The sequence below is a fragment of the Leiobunum rupestre genome, chromosome 2 (genome assembly GCF_980474605.1).
Source record: "Leiobunum rupestre chromosome 2, qqLeiRupe1.1.hap1, whole genome shotgun sequence".
NCBI classification, from domain to species: domain Eukaryota; kingdom Metazoa; phylum Arthropoda; class Arachnida; order Opiliones; family Sclerosomatidae; genus Leiobunum; species Leiobunum rupestre.
Genome location: NC_143385.1, coordinates 46,041,702 through 46,060,079, shown reverse-complemented (window position 1 = coordinate 46,060,079; position 18,378 = coordinate 46,041,702). Strand labels below are relative to the sequence as shown.

The window sequence follows — 18,378 nt, the reverse complement described above, 5'->3', positions numbered from 1 at the left end:
CGCTCACCTCCACCTCGCCCTGTCTTCCCTTTGACCGAAAATGGTGCGTGTTTGGGGCCCCAAAAATATTTCGCATACCTAAGCCTTTGTTCGTCACCCGCTCTGCCATTGAAATAAGAGCACCCTCAAAAGAACGTATAGGTTTTAGATTATCGCGTCTTGAACCGAGTTTCTTCGAATACGCGGTAGATTCCAGGGTTCAGTCGCATTGTACCGTTTTCGTGGGCACTTTCGTTGAAAAGAACTGATAAAAGCGACGAGCGGTAGAAGTTTCGTCTGCTCTAGAGATCAGATTGAGACTAAAAGCGATGAAATACGAGAGTCTTCTAGACCTTTGGAAGCGGTGTTAGGTAAGGTGGGCTTAAAGTATTGGTCGGGATCGCTTTGTGAACGGGCTGTCGTCAACTCAGCCTGTCAGCTAGGAAGTTGACGTTCGCATTTCGTCTGGATACGTTTGTCGCGCAATTATCGATTTGAGCTGGATCCAATAGAACTTGATAGACTCCACCTGATAATTTTATCACGACCAAAATTATGATCATTTTAAAATAACGCCATAGATGGTAAGAATATTCACATTAAATTAGCCTTTAATTTTGTATATTTAATTCCATTATCTTCGGCTGCTTTTTTGGCGAGAAAGACATATAAATAATCAGATTCATTAGTCTTAGGTAATAACGTTAAATAACTAAAGACTAATTACTCAAATCACTTTAAAAAAATCAGTTAAAGGAGAATTGCAAAGAAAAACTGTTATGAATTAACAAAAATTACAAAAAACTGAAACAAATTATGTTAATTACTTAAAAACTAAAAGAGTAGTAGAAATTACTAAAATCTGTGATGATCTAATTACTAAAATCCCCGTGGGCAAATTAATGTAAATCATGGAAACATCGTTAAAAATATCTATTCAAAAATTAAATCTACAAAATATTTGTGACTACCTTTGTATGAAACTCAGGTAGATTTAAATAACATCTTCATATGTCAATAACAGAAACTGTAAGTCGTGACGACAAAGGTTAGCGCGACAATATCTAACTTTTCTATTTGCTAAGACGAGATGGCTGTCGAGTCTAGTGGGAACGTACGCGGAGACGGGAAAGATTTCCCTCCAAAATTGAGACCTTTCCCGCCAAAACCTTCGCGAGCGGTCGTATAGCTACCCACGACTTTTGAAAGACGAAATTTCATTCGCAAAAAAACTCGCGTATATTTTTATTTTGCCCACCATCGCTGGTACATTCATTTTGAAAAAAGAAACGTCGATATTTGAATACTATGTATTTCTAAAGAGTGGTGGAATGCGGCGTTGTATATCCTCGGAGCGTCTCGAGGGGCTAATAGGTGCGACGGCGCAGACCCACGCTTTAATCGTGTGTGAATAGGGATAAATATTATCCCAGACGGCAGTTAGCGCATTCCTGCGGGCGGCAAAGCACCGGAAACTGGCTTCATTCGAGTCGACGCTACGACGTTTTTTGGATTAATAAAAGTCTCGGGATAAACCCAGATGTAGCGCTCCAGTTACCAGCACCGAAACTTCTCGGGACCAATGTGAAGAAGTCGTGACAAACTCCCTCGGAGGACGTTCATTAAGTGCATCGCGAGTAAATGGAAAAGATGGCGATAATTACAAAACAATCAAGTAGAACGGCACTCGCGATTTGAAAATTATCATCTTGGATTGTGTTTAAAGAAAGAAATTCTTGAATGGAGATTGCGTTTACGAGGTTAATTGCGAGTTGTATGTTCTGGCAACCAATGTGGGTCACTGCATTCCAAAACCACCACAACATTACTGGATTAAGGATTTCGCGGTCATAGAGACTTTAGCACAGGTTGAGTTCAGTTTGAAATAATCAACTTGAAAAGAAGAAATAACTAACCAATCGTGTTGATTGAAAATATCCGGAGTATAGACGATTCGCGATTTACTTACTCGAGTAATCGTTTATCGACGATTTACTTACACAAGTAATCCATTATCAACGTATTACTTACACAATTAATCGATTATTAACGATTTACTTAGATTAATAATCGATTATTGACGATTAACTTACTCGAGTAATGGATTATTGACGATTTATTTACCCAAATAATCGATTATCGTTTATTTACTTACTGGAGTAATGGATTATCGACTATTTACTTACTTGAGTCATGGATTATCGACGACTTACTCGAGTAATCGATTAATGACGTTTCACTTACTCAAGTTATTGATTAACGACGACTTACTTAATCAAATAATCGATTTATGACGATTTACTAACTTTAATAATCGATTATCGTCGATTCACTTACTCGAGTAATCGATTATCGTCGATTCACTTACACGAGTAATCGATTATTTGACGTTACTTATTCGAATAAACGATTATTTGACGTAACTTAAAACTTAGAAACTGAAATAATCATGAGGTATTCAAAACTAATCAAATTATACGCAATGGTAACCTTTTGTTTTTGTTTGGTTTTTCTTAGAACAAACTCATGGTGTCGGCCAAAGGCCTTAGACACCAAAGGTAATCTTTTATTATGATTGAGCATGAGTAGTCTTCATCATACCTCGGTATTCAAGATAAATCAAAATCAAAGTGAATTAAAACCAATTTTATACCTGTAACCAAATCAATAAAAATTACCTCAACATCTCAGTATTTATTGTGACACCATCTACGGCAGTTTTTCGAAACGAGAGAAAAGGCAATTTCACCCTTGCCAGTTCTATTCTCTTATAGTATATGGCGCTTGTCAGACCTCATTGCTTAAGTGGTTTATTTATGTGAAGCGACTAAAATTTAAAAGTTTTGTGGCGACAGTGTAGTCTTAGCTACTCTGGTAGCTCTCGAGTTTAAGGGGCTTAACACTAACAGCAAACTTGTAACCAAATATCTCATTTCAAAATACTGATTTCCGATTAACAGAAAATAAAGAGCCATTGAAGAATGTATTCATATATAAATAATCAATGTCTCATAATAAGCCTTTTCACTTATTTACGTGAGATGCAACCTTGACTTTATTGAATTCTGTAACCCCATTTTGGAAGGCGTTACGTGATACTACGTAACAACATTACGTTTCATAAGTCGCAATTGTGGGCCAGAACTGGCGATATCACGCTGCGTCCGCTAATTAGCTATTCCAGTTGGATATAAAGCGGCTATTAAGGCTAAGTAGGCGGAAATGATTCCTTCGCGAGGTTGCAAAGTGGCACATAATTAAAACTGCTTAGATTTAATTTATGAAAAAATTAAACAACTTTTTTCTTTGGTATTCGGGTTTCATGAAAATGAAGCAATGTTAAAATCACCCATTTTCTGCTTTGAACATTAACATCACATTGGAACACTAAAACATAACGAAGAAATACTTTTACAATGAGATTATTTTACATATTTAAAAGACTTTCACGTGTTTAAATATATTTATTTGCTTATTTCTGTTTTTTTTTAAACATTTCAAACATTTTTCCAGTTATCTATTTTTATTTATAAATGCGAGGCAAAAAGGGTCATAAAAGACATTTCTAGCTTCTTAATTTAGTCTTGAAAAAGACATTTCTAGCTTCTTAATTTAGTCTTGAAAAAGACATTTCTAGCTTCTTAATTTAGTCTTGAAAAAGACATTTCTAGCTTCTTAATTTAGTCTTGAAAAAGACATTTCTAGCTTCTTAATTTAGTCTTGAAAAAGACATTTCTAGCTTCTTAATTTAGTCTTGAAAAAGACATTTCTAGCTTCTTAATTTAGTCTTGAAAAAGACATTTCTAGCTTCTTAATTTAGTCTTGAAAAAGACATTTCTAGCTTCTTAATTTAGTCTTGAAAAGGACATTTCTAGCTTCTTAATTTAGTCTTGAAAAGGACATTTCTAGCTTCTTAATTTAGACTTGAAAAAGGTCTGATTTTCAAAAATTTCCAGATTAACTAACAAGGAGACTACCCGAGGTGTTACACACCGATTTTGCTCAAACTCGGGGGATTGGTAGACCTTCATGTAACTTGAAAAATCCTTAAGGGATTTTATTCAATGGGCAACGGGTTTGCCATGGCAACGAAAAATGTTTTTTACAACATAAAATGGAAATTTTCCCATTGAAAATAACATGGGATTTTGACCGATTCCAAGGGTCCCCCCTGTGAAACATTTTACAAAATTGAAAAAAAAATTAAAATACCAAATTTATAAAAAAAAAATTATAAAAATTGACGAAAAAAATCAAAATTGGTCACATTTTGATCAATTTTTTAATTTTTTTTCACAGGGAAATCGGTCAAAATCCCATGTTATTTTATGTTGTCAAAACATTTTTCGTTGCCATGGCAAACCCGTTGCCCATTGAATAAAATCCCTTTAGGATCTTTCAGGTTACATGAATCCCCCAAGTTTGAACAAAATCGGTGTGTAACACCTCGGGTAGTCTCCTTGTAAGTTAAAATACCCCATCAAATATTTGAATCTATCAGATACTGTGGTTTATTAACTTCTGCTAGCATCAAATAAATAAATCAAACGGATTTATCAGAAAGAAAACTTTTTCTACAACATGGTACAATGATGGGAATCGTACGTTTTTGAAACATATTAATATGTTATTAATAATAAGATAAACCTTGATAGTGTAAAAAAATTTAATTTTTAAGAAATCGAAAGAATTATATTTAAAGACAGCGTACCACGACAAACGTAAAGTGAAGTCATTGGCTCTCAATTACACGCGTTCCTGACAGTCATAAATTGCTAAACATCTTGTTAAAATCGTTCTTTGGATTTCATACTCACAATGCGCGTGCACGCTATTCAAAGTGTTGGCAACTTGACAACAAAGGCGGCTAATAGGCTTTTCGAGGGTCATTGTCTTACGTAAATTGCAGACTGCGGCGGCATCAGCCAGAATTATGATTAGGTACGTTAAGCAAACCCCCACAGAAACTGCAGCGAGCCTTTGACAATACTACAACTTTATCTCTACGAAACGTCTTCTTAGCGAGGTGGAAGCTAACACTTTGACGTTCATAACCATCAGTTTGCTTAAACTCCCGTATTATTTTTTACGCCGTCTGAAAGTTCAACTTTGTCGCCTGTACTTTTATTTTCGGTTTTGCGAAAAGCACGTTTCGTATTTGAAAGGCGATATCTTCAACTATCAGTGTCTCAATTTTATCTCGCTCTCGTACTCTGCCACAACCAATTAATGGATGAAAATTGTCTGACGCCGCGGAGAAACTCAGAATGGACCAAAATTTTAACTTTTAAGAATGCGCAATTGGAATATAGAGAACCAAATTCCTTCTGATAACTATTGAAATAAAACGACCCGTTGCCATCATGATCGAATATTCTACAGGCACGAGATGGGGGAAGGAAAAATGTCACAGGCGTGTGCTTCAATCGCGTAGGAACTCAAAGACTAAATTTGGTTTGTGTAAAGATATGTGGCTATTGACGGTTGAAATACACGAAATATCATACACTGTTGGACTTTAACTTAAACTAGCATGAACTACTTATATATTTTGTGACTTGCTACGGAAAACCGTTTGTTAAAATTGTGTTTTGAGGAAATGTTTTATGAAGAACATCTACTTTTGCGTGATCAAAACATATCTAACACGATGATTATCTTTGATACCTTATTTATATCATCCGATTTATTTTTAATGAATTCCGTGTATTCTCCTGATTACTCCTGATTCTACTTTAAACATCGATTATCACTTTATATGACTCAGTGAACGCTAACTTAAATTCAGACTAACATCTTCAAATTATCGCAACTTTGTTTCGTATTAATTATCCGTCAAATCAGATAACCACGTATCTTAAGAAATTGGACATTAAATTAAAATTCATATTATATAAAATTCGGTCCGTTCTTTGACAAAAATTGAATCGGAAAAAAAACTTTGCAAAATACGACTTCGTGGAATTGTAGGTCACGCGTTGGCCATATTTCATTTTGATTAAAATATTGTAAGTCTCACGGATTCGAATATCATTCTAGCGAAATTACTCCCCGAAAGGTCTTCCATTATCTAAGTTTCGTTTTAAAACCACGGAAATTAATGCGAGTAGCGCGTGAATATGTAAAATGCAGACAAGCAGTTTAGAAATATTAGGAAGAAAAATGCTGAAGATATCGGATGGCAGCGTCACTGTATCGTCAGCGAGTCTCTCTCAGGGCGCCATCGATCTGGCCGCCGTCTCTTTGCCTTTATACTCGATTGTGCTCGCTGGCACCGCGCTGCTAGTAACAGCACTTTCAGACATCGTCTCGGATTCCACTTTCCCAACACCGGCAGATTTCCCAAAACAAATCGCCTTGTTTTCGCGTCTCGCTATTAAAGGAAGTATTAAAGGTGCTAATTGTGGGAACAGAAATTTCATTTCAAATCCTCAATCATATCTTCATTCCACTTTCAGAATTGACTCAGTTTTAACGGGTTCAAATTCCCAAAATGTTCAAAGTTTTCTCTGGAAAGTTTTAGGGTTTTTTAAACTTATAAAGGCGAAATTTGTAAATTTTTACCTTTTTTGTAAACTTTTCTATTTGCAACAAATTAAATTTCCTGACTTTTTCCTGACTTTTAGACCCATTTCCCAATTCCCAGACTTTTCCAGTACAGTCAAAGCCAGAAGCTAGTGAACCGCCCTTTTGCTTACTTTACATATAGTATACACTTGGATTATGATCAGTAACGCAATCAGTATTATGCATTCTTTATAAAGCAATTTTGGGCTTGAGAAAAGTCACGCTGCAGTTGATTTCCACTGTAGAATAACGGACCTCAGCAAAATTTGTGGTAAAGTGGGATACCTTACTAAACAAATCTACCTTTAGATTTAAGTAAATTAATTTTAAATTGACTTTGAAGGTTTTATACCCTTTAACTATCCACTACAGGTTAAATTAAACGATAAATTAGTTACTTTTAGTTTTTTTTTCATGTTTATCGATTTAAGACTTAAAGGGCTAACATTTCTGGTTATCAGAATGGGAAGCAGATTTTGGGTTGAAATAGCTAGTTTTTCGAGATTTCTATCTGTAATAAGTAAGCAATGGATAAGCGATTAATTTCTCCAAAATATCTGTTGAAAACATAACTAGAATTTTTAGGGTCATTGAATTTTAAGGGATTTTCTTTCAGCTTAACCCAATTTTTTGTACCATGATTTATTTTGTTTTTATTACGATTTCTACTGATTTTATTATGATTTCTACTAATTTTATTATGATTTCTACTGATTCTATTATGATTTCTACTGATTTTATTATGATTTCTACTGATTTTATTATGATTTCTACTGATTTTATTATGATTTCTACTGATTTTATTATGATTTCTACTGATATTATTAGGATTCCTACTGATTTTAGCATTCTTTTTTCTGATTATACTACGGTTTCTACTGATTTTAAAATTATATCTCATAATTTTTACCATGATGTATACTGATTATAACATGACCATGATTTCTTTTAATTTTTACCATGATGTATTCTGATTATAACATGATCTCTTTTAACTTTTATAATGATTTACACTGACTGTACTATGATTTCTATATTTTATGATTCTAACTAATAACTACAGGATTAGGACGATTATCATAATTTCTGATTCCACAATTTCTAACTTAATTCCTAATTGCTATACTTATAAAGCTACGTCTTGTGAACTAAGAATAGCATTTTCATATTGCTACTTTATATTAAATTATTTTCTCAGAAGCATCTTTCAAAGTGCCACAGAATCTTTTGGGTAATAATGCTAAATTATCAATCGTTAGAAGAGGACAGTGGCGTAGCCAGGAATTCGTCAAGGGGGGGATTGAAGTATGTGAATGTTAACAGGGGGTCGAGAAGGGTTGGAAATGTAGTACAGTCAAAGGTAGGCACCCAGAACCCCCCCTGGTCTACGCCACTGGGAGAGGAGGAACTACCCGACTTTCTCGTTGAATTTGTTTAACGGATTTTGCGGCCTTTTAAGAATTGAATGGTATCAATTGAAAATTAAACGTAAATGAAAGAAATCTCAAATAAATAATTTGGAAACAAACGCTTCTCGGAACACGTGCATTAAAAAGAGAATGGGGACAGGAATTAGGACACGACCACGAAATCTTAATATCAAAGAAATAAAGAAAGAAACCCAGTCTGCAGAGGCTAAGATGTGGCCTACTTTTACTCTCCCAAAACATTGAGTCGGTGGGTCCGCATCCACCCTCTTCGGAACGTTCGAGAGATACTCTAGAATATACCATATACTTGTATGATTCACTTTGCACGATTGTGATCTACACGTTCTACGTTAAGCTAGGCGCCCACTGGCTCTCCGTTTCGTATCCGTCCTGCCTTCCACAAGGCATTGTCTCCGTTACGAAGCAAAGGCTTGTGGAAGGTAGTACGTAGACGTTACGAAGAGCAGTGAGCGCTTGGCCTAAGAGTGTATAAATGTTATGGGCGCTTTTTGGGTCGCGTTTTACGAGTAACGCGAATTCACGTTATAAGACGTACAAAATAAATTAAAAACCTTCGGAAATCATCTGACTGTAACTTACGTTCTGCGTTAATTTGCGTGAAATTCTAATAAGCAAGCCGTGGTTTTGCCATACCGTTTGGTTCAGCAAAGGGGCCTCAAACAGCTAGTACGCCCCCTTGCGCTCTTCTCGAGAACACCACTGTAAGCAAGCTTCTATCACTACCTACGTTATTAATGAAGGCCCGTGCAAGCTCAAAAATATATATTTCCTGGTCCTTAGAAATTCTCCGCAAATTCCCGCTCGGTGCGCATTTACGTCCAATATACTGCTCGGGCCTTGTCTAAAGCATAGGCCATGGTGATTAAATAACGTAGGCTACGGCCGGTAGTGGCTGCAACGCAGCTTCGGAGAACCACGTTTAAAGAATAAAACTAATTTTTAAGTTTTTTTTTATAAATTCTAAATATTTATATTACATTATTTTAAAATCGAAATATTAGTTAAGTAGTGCTTCTATACAAGCACTGCCATCTACCGTTTTAAAAGTAACTATTAGCTAGCTGACGTCATAAGTCAATGAGCTCATTCGGAGGTATGAGATCATAGTACAGTTCTGGTATGTTTTTTTCTACCTAACTGCGGATGCGTTGAACAATATTGAAAAAAATTATTACTATATTTGCATGTCAAATTTATCAGATTTGGATCGTTTTATTTAGCTGATTATCTTAATTGATGATGATGAGTTGTTCCTTAATTAAATAAATTAGTTAATTGTCACACGTATACTTTTGGTTGTACTTAAAAACATAAAAAATACTCTGCATTAACCATTTAACCATTTAAGAGATTTTTATATTTTTCATTCATAGTTTTCATTCATAAAAACACAGTCGTTTTTGTGAATGCAAATTCCAAACGGGGCTTATTTTGCTTCTTTATCTTCGAAATACAACTCTGGAAAAGCCCCTGACAACACAGCTATTTTTACATCCTCCATTCTTCATGTACGTTATTTATCCACTCCAGACACTTGCACTAGTTAGAGATTAGACTCGAAAATAAAAGCGGGGGGGGGCGGATAAATAGCGTGAGGGGGTCCCTAATCACGTGACAGGAGACCAATGGGGGCACCGACTTGATAACTGACTTCCTGTCAATAGACGAACGGCGCAGTTTGGCAAAGTCTGCTAATTCTATCAAATCTAAGAATGGAGTATTTCTACTACACCGAACCTTATTTGTATCTTCTCGTTTTATCTGGATTTAACGATAGCCAGAATTTACCGTCAAAGAGATTCTCTCTAATCAGGCTCTTGAAAAGACTCGTTGTAAGAAATAAATACTATCCCCAACCTGAGCACATTATCACCTTAGAAAGTTGACAAATGTATTCATATTGTTGGGGTGGTACCGTAATAATAAACATTTCCGATATAAATATTATCAACTGGCCTACACAGAAATTGAAAGTACAGACCGTTGCGCCTTTAAAAATGCAACCATTGATATATACTGCCCTAAACATAAGTAACATACGTAACGGATATTTTAAAAGTCGGAAATTGTTTCAGTAAAAGAAATTTGAAAACAAGTCTATTTTCCACTCCTCCTCAACATAAGCAACTTCCGTAACCTTTTTGAAAATTTCGTTTTTGCTTAAATTTGATATTTCAAAAGATAAATTTTAAAATAATGTTCAGTGTTAAAATATTTTAAATATTAAAAACACTAGTAAAAATTATTACTACTTCATGTATATGAGTATATTGACTTAGCTATATAACAAATATTGTAACCAAACTTAGATCAACTATATACACTTGAAACTTGAAACTCGGCTGACCAAAGGACTACGGTTCAAAAGCTCCCTGTTAAATTTAAAGTACTTTTTACTAGTGTTTTAAAATTTATATTTGTCAATTCGTTCTCCCTTTAAGGCTCTTGCTAATTCAAATTAACACATTTAAATTTTTCCTTTATTCATGAAAACTTGCTTCAAATCAAAATTATCCGAAAATAAATGAAATAAAATTCTAACATACCATGATTTCTTCTGTGGTGACAGATTCGTCTGTGTAGAGTCTTAACTTCTCAGACCTGATAGATGGGGTCTGACGAAGCTTGGAGGAAAGTAGCAGACAGACGCAGCCAAGCAGCTGCAATTGGCTCTTGGGGATGCGCACGATCGACAGGAATCTGTCCAGGTAGTTCATGGCCAAAGGGAACACTTCCTCTTGGCATTTTTCCTCTTCGCACACCTGACAATGACAAATACCTTGTCATCAATTTATATACTTCAAATATGAATTTAATCTCTCTAATCTTATTTTTATTTTTCTATTGTGAAGCTCCAATATCAACAATTACTTCATTAAGTCCTATTATTAGCAACTAAAAGATGAAAAGAGGAGAGAGCTAATGAACGAAAAATATGAACTGTAGCATCAAAAAAAGTAATGTCTGTAATTTAATTTTAAAGTTTAATTTAACTTTAATAAGAATAATCACAATCGGTCCTAATGCTAGTGCCAACTATACAAAGCTCTTATGCAAGTAGCTATAAAATAATAAAAGTATATTGAGTACTACTTAATAAATATTAAGTACTACTTAATTAATACTACTAGATACATACATGGAAAAAACACTAATTAAAATTTAAATAATAACTTAATATCTTATTACATTGCATTATATATTATATGATATTGCGCGATATGATATGATAAACAATAAATATATGGTACATCAAGTTCCATTTAGATCCTTTAAATTTCTAATATAAACTTAATTTAGTACAAAAAATTGGTAATACCTATAACACAGCGTGAGAACGAACCTCCGGTATTTACATAATTTCCTTTTTGTTTTCATTTCAAAGTATACGTTAAACAAAAAACAATAGCGTAGAATGTTAAATAAAAAGGATGGAAGTTTAAAGTGCGAGTCCACTGTTTGTCGATTGGATTCGCCCAAACTTGCTAGGAATGCTTCAAATAAATATTTCATACATCAAACTGAAAATATATTTTTATCAAAGCCGTACTTCCGTCAACAACAATAGCTTAAAGGGACTATAGCCCTAGCATCGAAGGTTGAGATTCCTTCAGTACTTGACCGTGGAGCTACAGTCTACACTGTAGTAGGATATTCATATTTTCCATCCTGTTGGGACGTTTAATTTCAGGCCATAAAAGCTACCAACAGGATTTTCAACTACGTTTTAGACTGTAGTGCCACGAGTGAGTATTAACGGAAGCTTGACTTTAACCTGCTATTGTAATACTCCCATTTAAATAAACAAGGTTAATAAAGTAGTGTTATAAGCCTATTATTACGTTCTAGAAGTTTCAGTTAGTGGAAATAAATATTCATAGCTATGGGCGGAGTGACGTCACACCCAGAAAGAAAAGCGCCTCTTGCGAAAGAAATAGGCAACGTAACAGCAAATGATCACGATAAAGTCTTTTGCCTCCTTGCACGAGTCTATGGCCTAAGTCGGTCATTAGAATTGTGTGGTCGTTCTATAAATGGCCACATTTGAGTGAAACATTTAACTTGTGGAAGATTGTGAAATGGCACACTTATGTACATCATAATGTTAAACTTATGATAGTGTAAGGGCTCAGACCCTGATCCCTAAAAAATCTGATATAATCTAATAGATTTTTTAATTTGTGTATTGCAAAGCGGGTTTACCTTCAGGGGCAGGATAATTAATCAATACTAGCTAGTTTCGTTTGAAAATTCTGCTTCAAATATTTCAAGATTATTTATTTCTTCACTCGGTAGCAGAAGTATATATGTAACACGAGAAGTATTCATCCAACGGTTCAACAAAGATAAGTTAAACATCAGTCTAAAGTTAAAATTACATTCAAATTATTAAAAATGTGGGTAAAGACGAAATCACGTATTAATAAAAAAAGCAATTTAATTTTTTTTTGTTAATGCGTGGTAAATTAGGGTACACGAAGAGAGTAACAGAGTAGCTGTTTGGTTAATATTAACAAATGTAATTTAGTTAAGTTTTCGGTGATTATAAAGAATGAAACAATGGGGTTTTCCCTAGTAATAAATTTTGTAGCGCAACCAAATATTTTTCCTATGGTAAGATGGACACTTATTTATAAGATATAAATAACATAAGTCTCAGGTTATTCTTGAACTCCTCAACCGCCTACTTAATATAAAATATACTCGTACGAAATATGTCCCTGCTATCTTTGGTAGAAGTCCAGAAATATTGACACAGGGGCGAGAGATGACTGTTCTCGCGCGTGGATTGAGAGCCTTCAAAAAAAGTCGATAAAACTGCAGACATTTCGAGTCGCTGCCGTTACAGTTACGCGAAAAAATAACAAGCAGCCCACAATAATGCACGTCGCTGTCATATCAGCAAGGACAAATGGGTACAATGTTCCTTTTTTGCGGCCATTTACTGGTGGGCCATATTAAATTATCATTATTTTATATCAAATACAGTTTGTCCGCTTAAATGTTTTCTTTATAATCATTATAAAAAGTACAATAACAGGACATATAATTAGTGCTCAGATTTCGATTAATTTGTATCCATGAATAAAATAAGCTCGGCGATATTTAAATATTATTTATTTAAATAACCAATAGTTGAATAAAAATTGAAAAATGTTTAAATTATTTAAGTAAAACAAACAGTTATTTAAATAAATGCCACTTTTATTAAAATAAATGCTTGGTTGCGTAAAAAACATAATTAAATAAGTTAAAATGATATTCTTTTTACCAACGTTTTTTAAATAAAGCGAAAAATTTGTGGATAATAATATCAGCTAGGCTAATACCCAAGGCACCACCTTAGGCCTAAGTCATCAAGCGACTTTTGAAGCCTTTAATTCAGGTGGCTGGGTAACAATGCGTAGGAGGGTGGTGGCAAGCCCTGCATGCCACACGATCGAGCCAACAGCTCCCTACACTAACTATTACCGTTAACCTCAACAAGTTTTTGTGGAAGGGGAAACCGAAGAGCTCGGGGGAAAACCCCTTAAACCAGTGAGGAGAGAACTTGTAAACTCAACGCAGAAGGAGTTGTTCCGAGTTTTCACCCAGTGCCACAAGCTGGGATCGAACCCGGCTCCTCTTGCTGCGAGGTGAAAGTGCTAACCACTCCGCCACCCCACCTTATTATGAGTAAACAATTCCGAGCACTAAATATAATATGATATATTATAATAATATCATATAATACCATATAATATCATATAATATCATAAAAATCATATTTAATATAACACAATAAAAATAAGATATAAATATTTTTTCTATAAATATGAAAAGGTACCACTATAAAAATTAACTTTAAAATAAAAACTTCTATATTTTCGAAAATTCTATAAAGTTTCCATAAACTGTTTCTGCTATTTAAAACCATAGCTTTTACGTCCAAATAAAATGTGTTTATTTAAGAAACATTAGAAAGCCGCCGAATTTCTAATTGTAATAACTTTCAAACTGAAGTGAAAATGTCTTTACAGCGTAGGAAGTGGAATGTCGAAATGGAGAAAAGCTCCAGCCTGAAACTGTCGTTAGAAAGAAAAGTCAATTGCCGATAAGATACAGAGCACTTTTTTGCGCATTTTGTCATTATCGGTTCAGTGCCAGGGTTCGAAACGAACTCTACAACGGCAGACGGACGCGCATTTTCACGATTATAAAAGTGCTTCCTCCAACAAAAGGGGAATGACTATAACCACTATTAAACTTCTCAATACTGATCCAGCGAAGATGGTTGGTGAGAACTAACTAAGTTAGTGCATTCCACGAAAATTACGATAAGCTAGAGATAAATTATTATTTCATAATTCGTTTAACAAAACAGAAATACAGAGAACCAGGAAACATAAGAACAGTATCAAATTTACAAATAAAAATTCACCAAGTTAGATATTTCGCGGTAAGCGAGACGAGTTTTAGCTTTGTTTCTAATCTCTCTCATTCTCGAAAAGTAAGCTCCTTCCACCTTCAACTGACGTCTTACGACGCGATAGAAGCGAGTCGTCGTGGCCTTTTTAAATTAATATCACAATCTAGTAATATTAACGCTGATTATTTTGTCTGACAATAAGAATAACACTAAATTTCTGGTAGCTCAATCCCCTCTAGTTAGTCAAATTTGTATTTTGGTCCACCCTCAGAATTCAAACAATTCTGCCTTCTATACTTCAAAGAGTACAAACTAGCAGAACATAAAATCGTGTTGAAAATTTTACCTTATTTTAACTTTTGCCACCAGTTTTAGCAAGGACTTTGCGTGATTGGCGTTAATTACGTTAAAAACAAATCGTAGCTAGTATTAGCATATGATTTTTTCGATTTAGTTATCTTTAACCAAACAACATAAAGCAATGGTTCCCATTTATTTAAAAAACGTTTTTCGGGGCTTGTTTTGGAGGGCCTTAAAAGGCGGTGTAGAAAGCGGAGCCATTGATTTCAACCTTGAAATGCTTTTGCCACAAAAAGGAATAATAAGACGCAGCCAGTTTTTCTGGCGATTTGCAATTGACCCTTCTGCGAAACCCGCTAGTGTTGCGGGCCAGGACTGAGGGGGGTCTTCCACTCGCGATCGACGGAGCCAGGAGGGGAACGGGGGGGCTACCACCAAATTTCGGAATTCGTACCACATTACTGCCAAAATGAGTTGCGAAAGGCCCACAGTAGCCACTGTTAACTGTTAGTTACGCCTAACACCAGAAGGAAATAGAATCCTGCTTACGAAGGAAGTATACGACTAGACCATTTTGATGAAACATGTTCGTTAATAATAATAATAATCAGCTAGGCTAATACCCAAGGCACCACCTTAGGCCTAAGTCATCAAGCGCATTACAAATAAAAATCTGGTTTATGTGTGCGTCTTATGATGTAAAATGTTAAAATTATCTACTCATTTTTATATCAAATCCTAATTTCTTGATGTTTCTAAAGAATTTTTCTATAAATACTTCGGGAAAATAAAAATGTAGGTCCTGAGTTTCAATCGCGACCGGAGATGGTAGTTATAGGGAACCAATGATATCCCAAGTTGATTAGAAACTTTAGATGGAAAGAGCTTTATTTTCGAGTGTGAAGGGAATTATATGCTGGATAATAATAATCAGCTAGGCTAATACCCAAGGCATCACATTAAGTCCAAGTCACCTAGCTACCTCTTATGCCTTAAACAGGTGGCCGGGCTACAATGCGTAGGAGGGTGGTGGCAAGCACTTCATGTCACGCGAGGCAACAGCTTCCTAACCTCTACAAGTTTAAATTGAAATGGAAAACCGAAGAACTATTTTTGTTTCTAAAAAATCAATGTTAACTTGCGATACTTCTAGGTTAGAAAATATATAATATACCTCTGCTACGCAGATTGGGAAAGACATAAATTGTAACAGAGGACTACTTTATGCTTATTGATACATAAATTATAATATAAAATAGATTTTACATATTAATTCAGAGACGTTTAAATCTCTATAGAAATTGGCGCTAAGCAATTTCAAATTAACAAAAATCTAAAGCAAATGTATCATGTGATTATTCTTCAAACATTTTTTCATATTAGAATTTTAACTAATTATTCAGGTGAATTTATTTCTTTCGATTTTATTTATTTACATTTATTAGATTGTAATTTTAAAAACAGTTTTAATGGCACAAAAATTAAAGTGAAGAAAATATAATATCATTAACTTAGGAATAAAGCGAAATTTAAACTGAAAATTTTGAAGTACAAATTTCTAGGAAGAAATTATCAAGTAATTAAATATTTGAGAAACTCCACAATTAAATGCTGTTGTATCTGGTTACTGGAAAACTCAATCTCAATACTTCGTTTGACTGCACGTAATTAGAGAAGGAAATGAGTTCATTGAAATCATTTTTTACGAATAATGCCTACAATATAAACTTAATAGACATTCCATTCTGTTTAGGATATGACTAACTCCACTACTAATTGGCAGGTACCCAAGCTAGACTTCCCCTATCAATGATTCAGTCTCGATTTACCATAAGCGCCAAGATACAGCGGAGGTTTACTCAATTTAATCTTTCATAGGGAAAAACTATAACTTTGAAAATGGGGACTTGAAGAAAATTTATTCTTTCAATTGCGTTGAAATTTGTGTAGCTTAGAAATCCTGACGAATATATGTTAAGCTGACGATTTTTCAGAAAAACCACTGTAGTTTGTGAATTTGCCGTCAATGTTTAAGTAGTTCTTGAAAAAAGATAACAGGTGACTTTTTTCAAGTTTAAAAAAATTGTAATTAGGGATAATATTTCGAATGATATTAGGTTGATTAAAGTTTCAAAGAATCGTTTTGCATTCTCCTAGCGGGACATTAGAGATCAAATTAAACAATGACCCAAAATTATAGCTCAAATTTGCAATCACAAGGTACGATACGGCTAAAAATTCAATTTTTTTTGTTATTTTAAATCTCTGAAAATAATCTATAATCTAACCTTTTATTTCATATAACCAAATACCACGATTAAGGGAGAACGAACAAAACTGAAAAAGCGTCTGCTATCACGCGCTACCACTTGATTCTCATACGCCTGCTGGCAGAAATACGAAATTGCTAAATTCAAGTTCATATTGCTTTAGTTTATAAAATCGTTAGTAAATGACAACAAGTAATGCAGATTGGGACCAAAAAATCGTTTCAAACGGTTCTAAAATGTATTTTATAAAACAATAAAAATGTTAAAAAGGGGTCCAGATTGGAACCAAAAATTGCTTCTAAATTTCCGTTTATAAAATCCTAAATACATGTACAGAAGTTCTTCAGTATCTAAAATTTAGTTTATTTAATCATAAGTAAATCTTTAGAAAAATTAAAGAAACGACCACTATTGCAAAGCGAAATATTTTTAAATCTCACAATGCAACAGTGGTCGTTTCTTTAATTTTCTATATTTTAATGCAAACAGTTAATTTTACCATTTTAATCATAGGACTTAAATCGATTTAAGTCCATAAACTCACAAGTAAATGTGGTTCAGTTTGGGACGAAAAAGTTAGTTTATTTAAACATAAGTAAATGATAATTAGTAAATGACAATTTGCGGTGTAGTTTGGGACCATAAATCGATTCGCACGATTCTACAGTTTAGTGTATAAAATTTGTGGGTGAAGACGTTTACCTCGAGCATCCACATGGCGACGACCTTCCTCATGTAAGGCTTGATTTCGGTTTGCAAACATTTAAAATAGGAAGACGAAATCGTGTACTTTTCTTCGCTGACGAGTAAATTTTGCAAAACACGGTCGTCGTCCAACAGAGCTCGGTCGGCGTAGGACTGAAGCAACTTGCGCTCCTCCAGGCAGTACAACTCCATCGTGACAGCCTCCGAACACCTTTCAGCGACAATCTCAGCTAGACATGTCACTACTTTCTTCTCACTTTTGAGAGCCTAACTCCAAACAAAACTTTCCGTACGAAATTCTCGGAATTTTCGCGTGACAGTCGCAAATAGTTCGCAAGTGTCTCGCGTATGATATCAATAATTGATCAGTGGCATCGCGGGATCTAAAACTCTTTTTTACAGTTAGAAATCAAGAGTGGAAATGCGACTGAACAAAAGGATAGAGCAGGATCGACGGAGAGCTCCAGGCGTTACCGATTTCTGCCACTCTCCACATAGAACTAAACCCGCGCTAGGATTTCTTGGCGAGCGAGAGAGAGAGAGAGATGGGGGCAAACCGAGTACAGCTGATGGCAGCCCCCTCAAGCAGGGATGCTCCCTTCGCTGCAACGAAATTATACTTACTGCTGTGGCGCGTATATTTCGGAATAAAGGGCACGTGCCTTAAGTGTTCGTTGCGCGTCAGTAACACGACATT

At 34.8% G+C, this 18,378-nt stretch overlaps 1 protein-coding gene across 1 annotated transcript in view; it reads right to left on the bottom strand.

Moving 5' to 3' along the window:
• Nucleotides 1-18,167, bottom strand: part of LOC149957617 (G1/S-specific cyclin-D2-like) — a 57,198-nt gene extending 39,031 nt beyond the window's left edge. Inside the window, exons 1-2 of the mRNA XM_090164857.1 lie at nt 17,679-18,167; nt 10,544-10,759 (exon numbers count right to left, since the gene is read on the bottom strand). Of these exons, the coding sequence (XP_090020983.1) occupies nt 10,544-10,759; nt 17,679-17,873 (411 nt within the window). The 5' untranslated portion in view covers nt 17,874-18,167. The remainder of the gene's footprint in view (nt 1-10,543; nt 10,760-17,678) is intronic.
• Nucleotides 18,168-18,378: the final 211 nt, after the last annotated feature.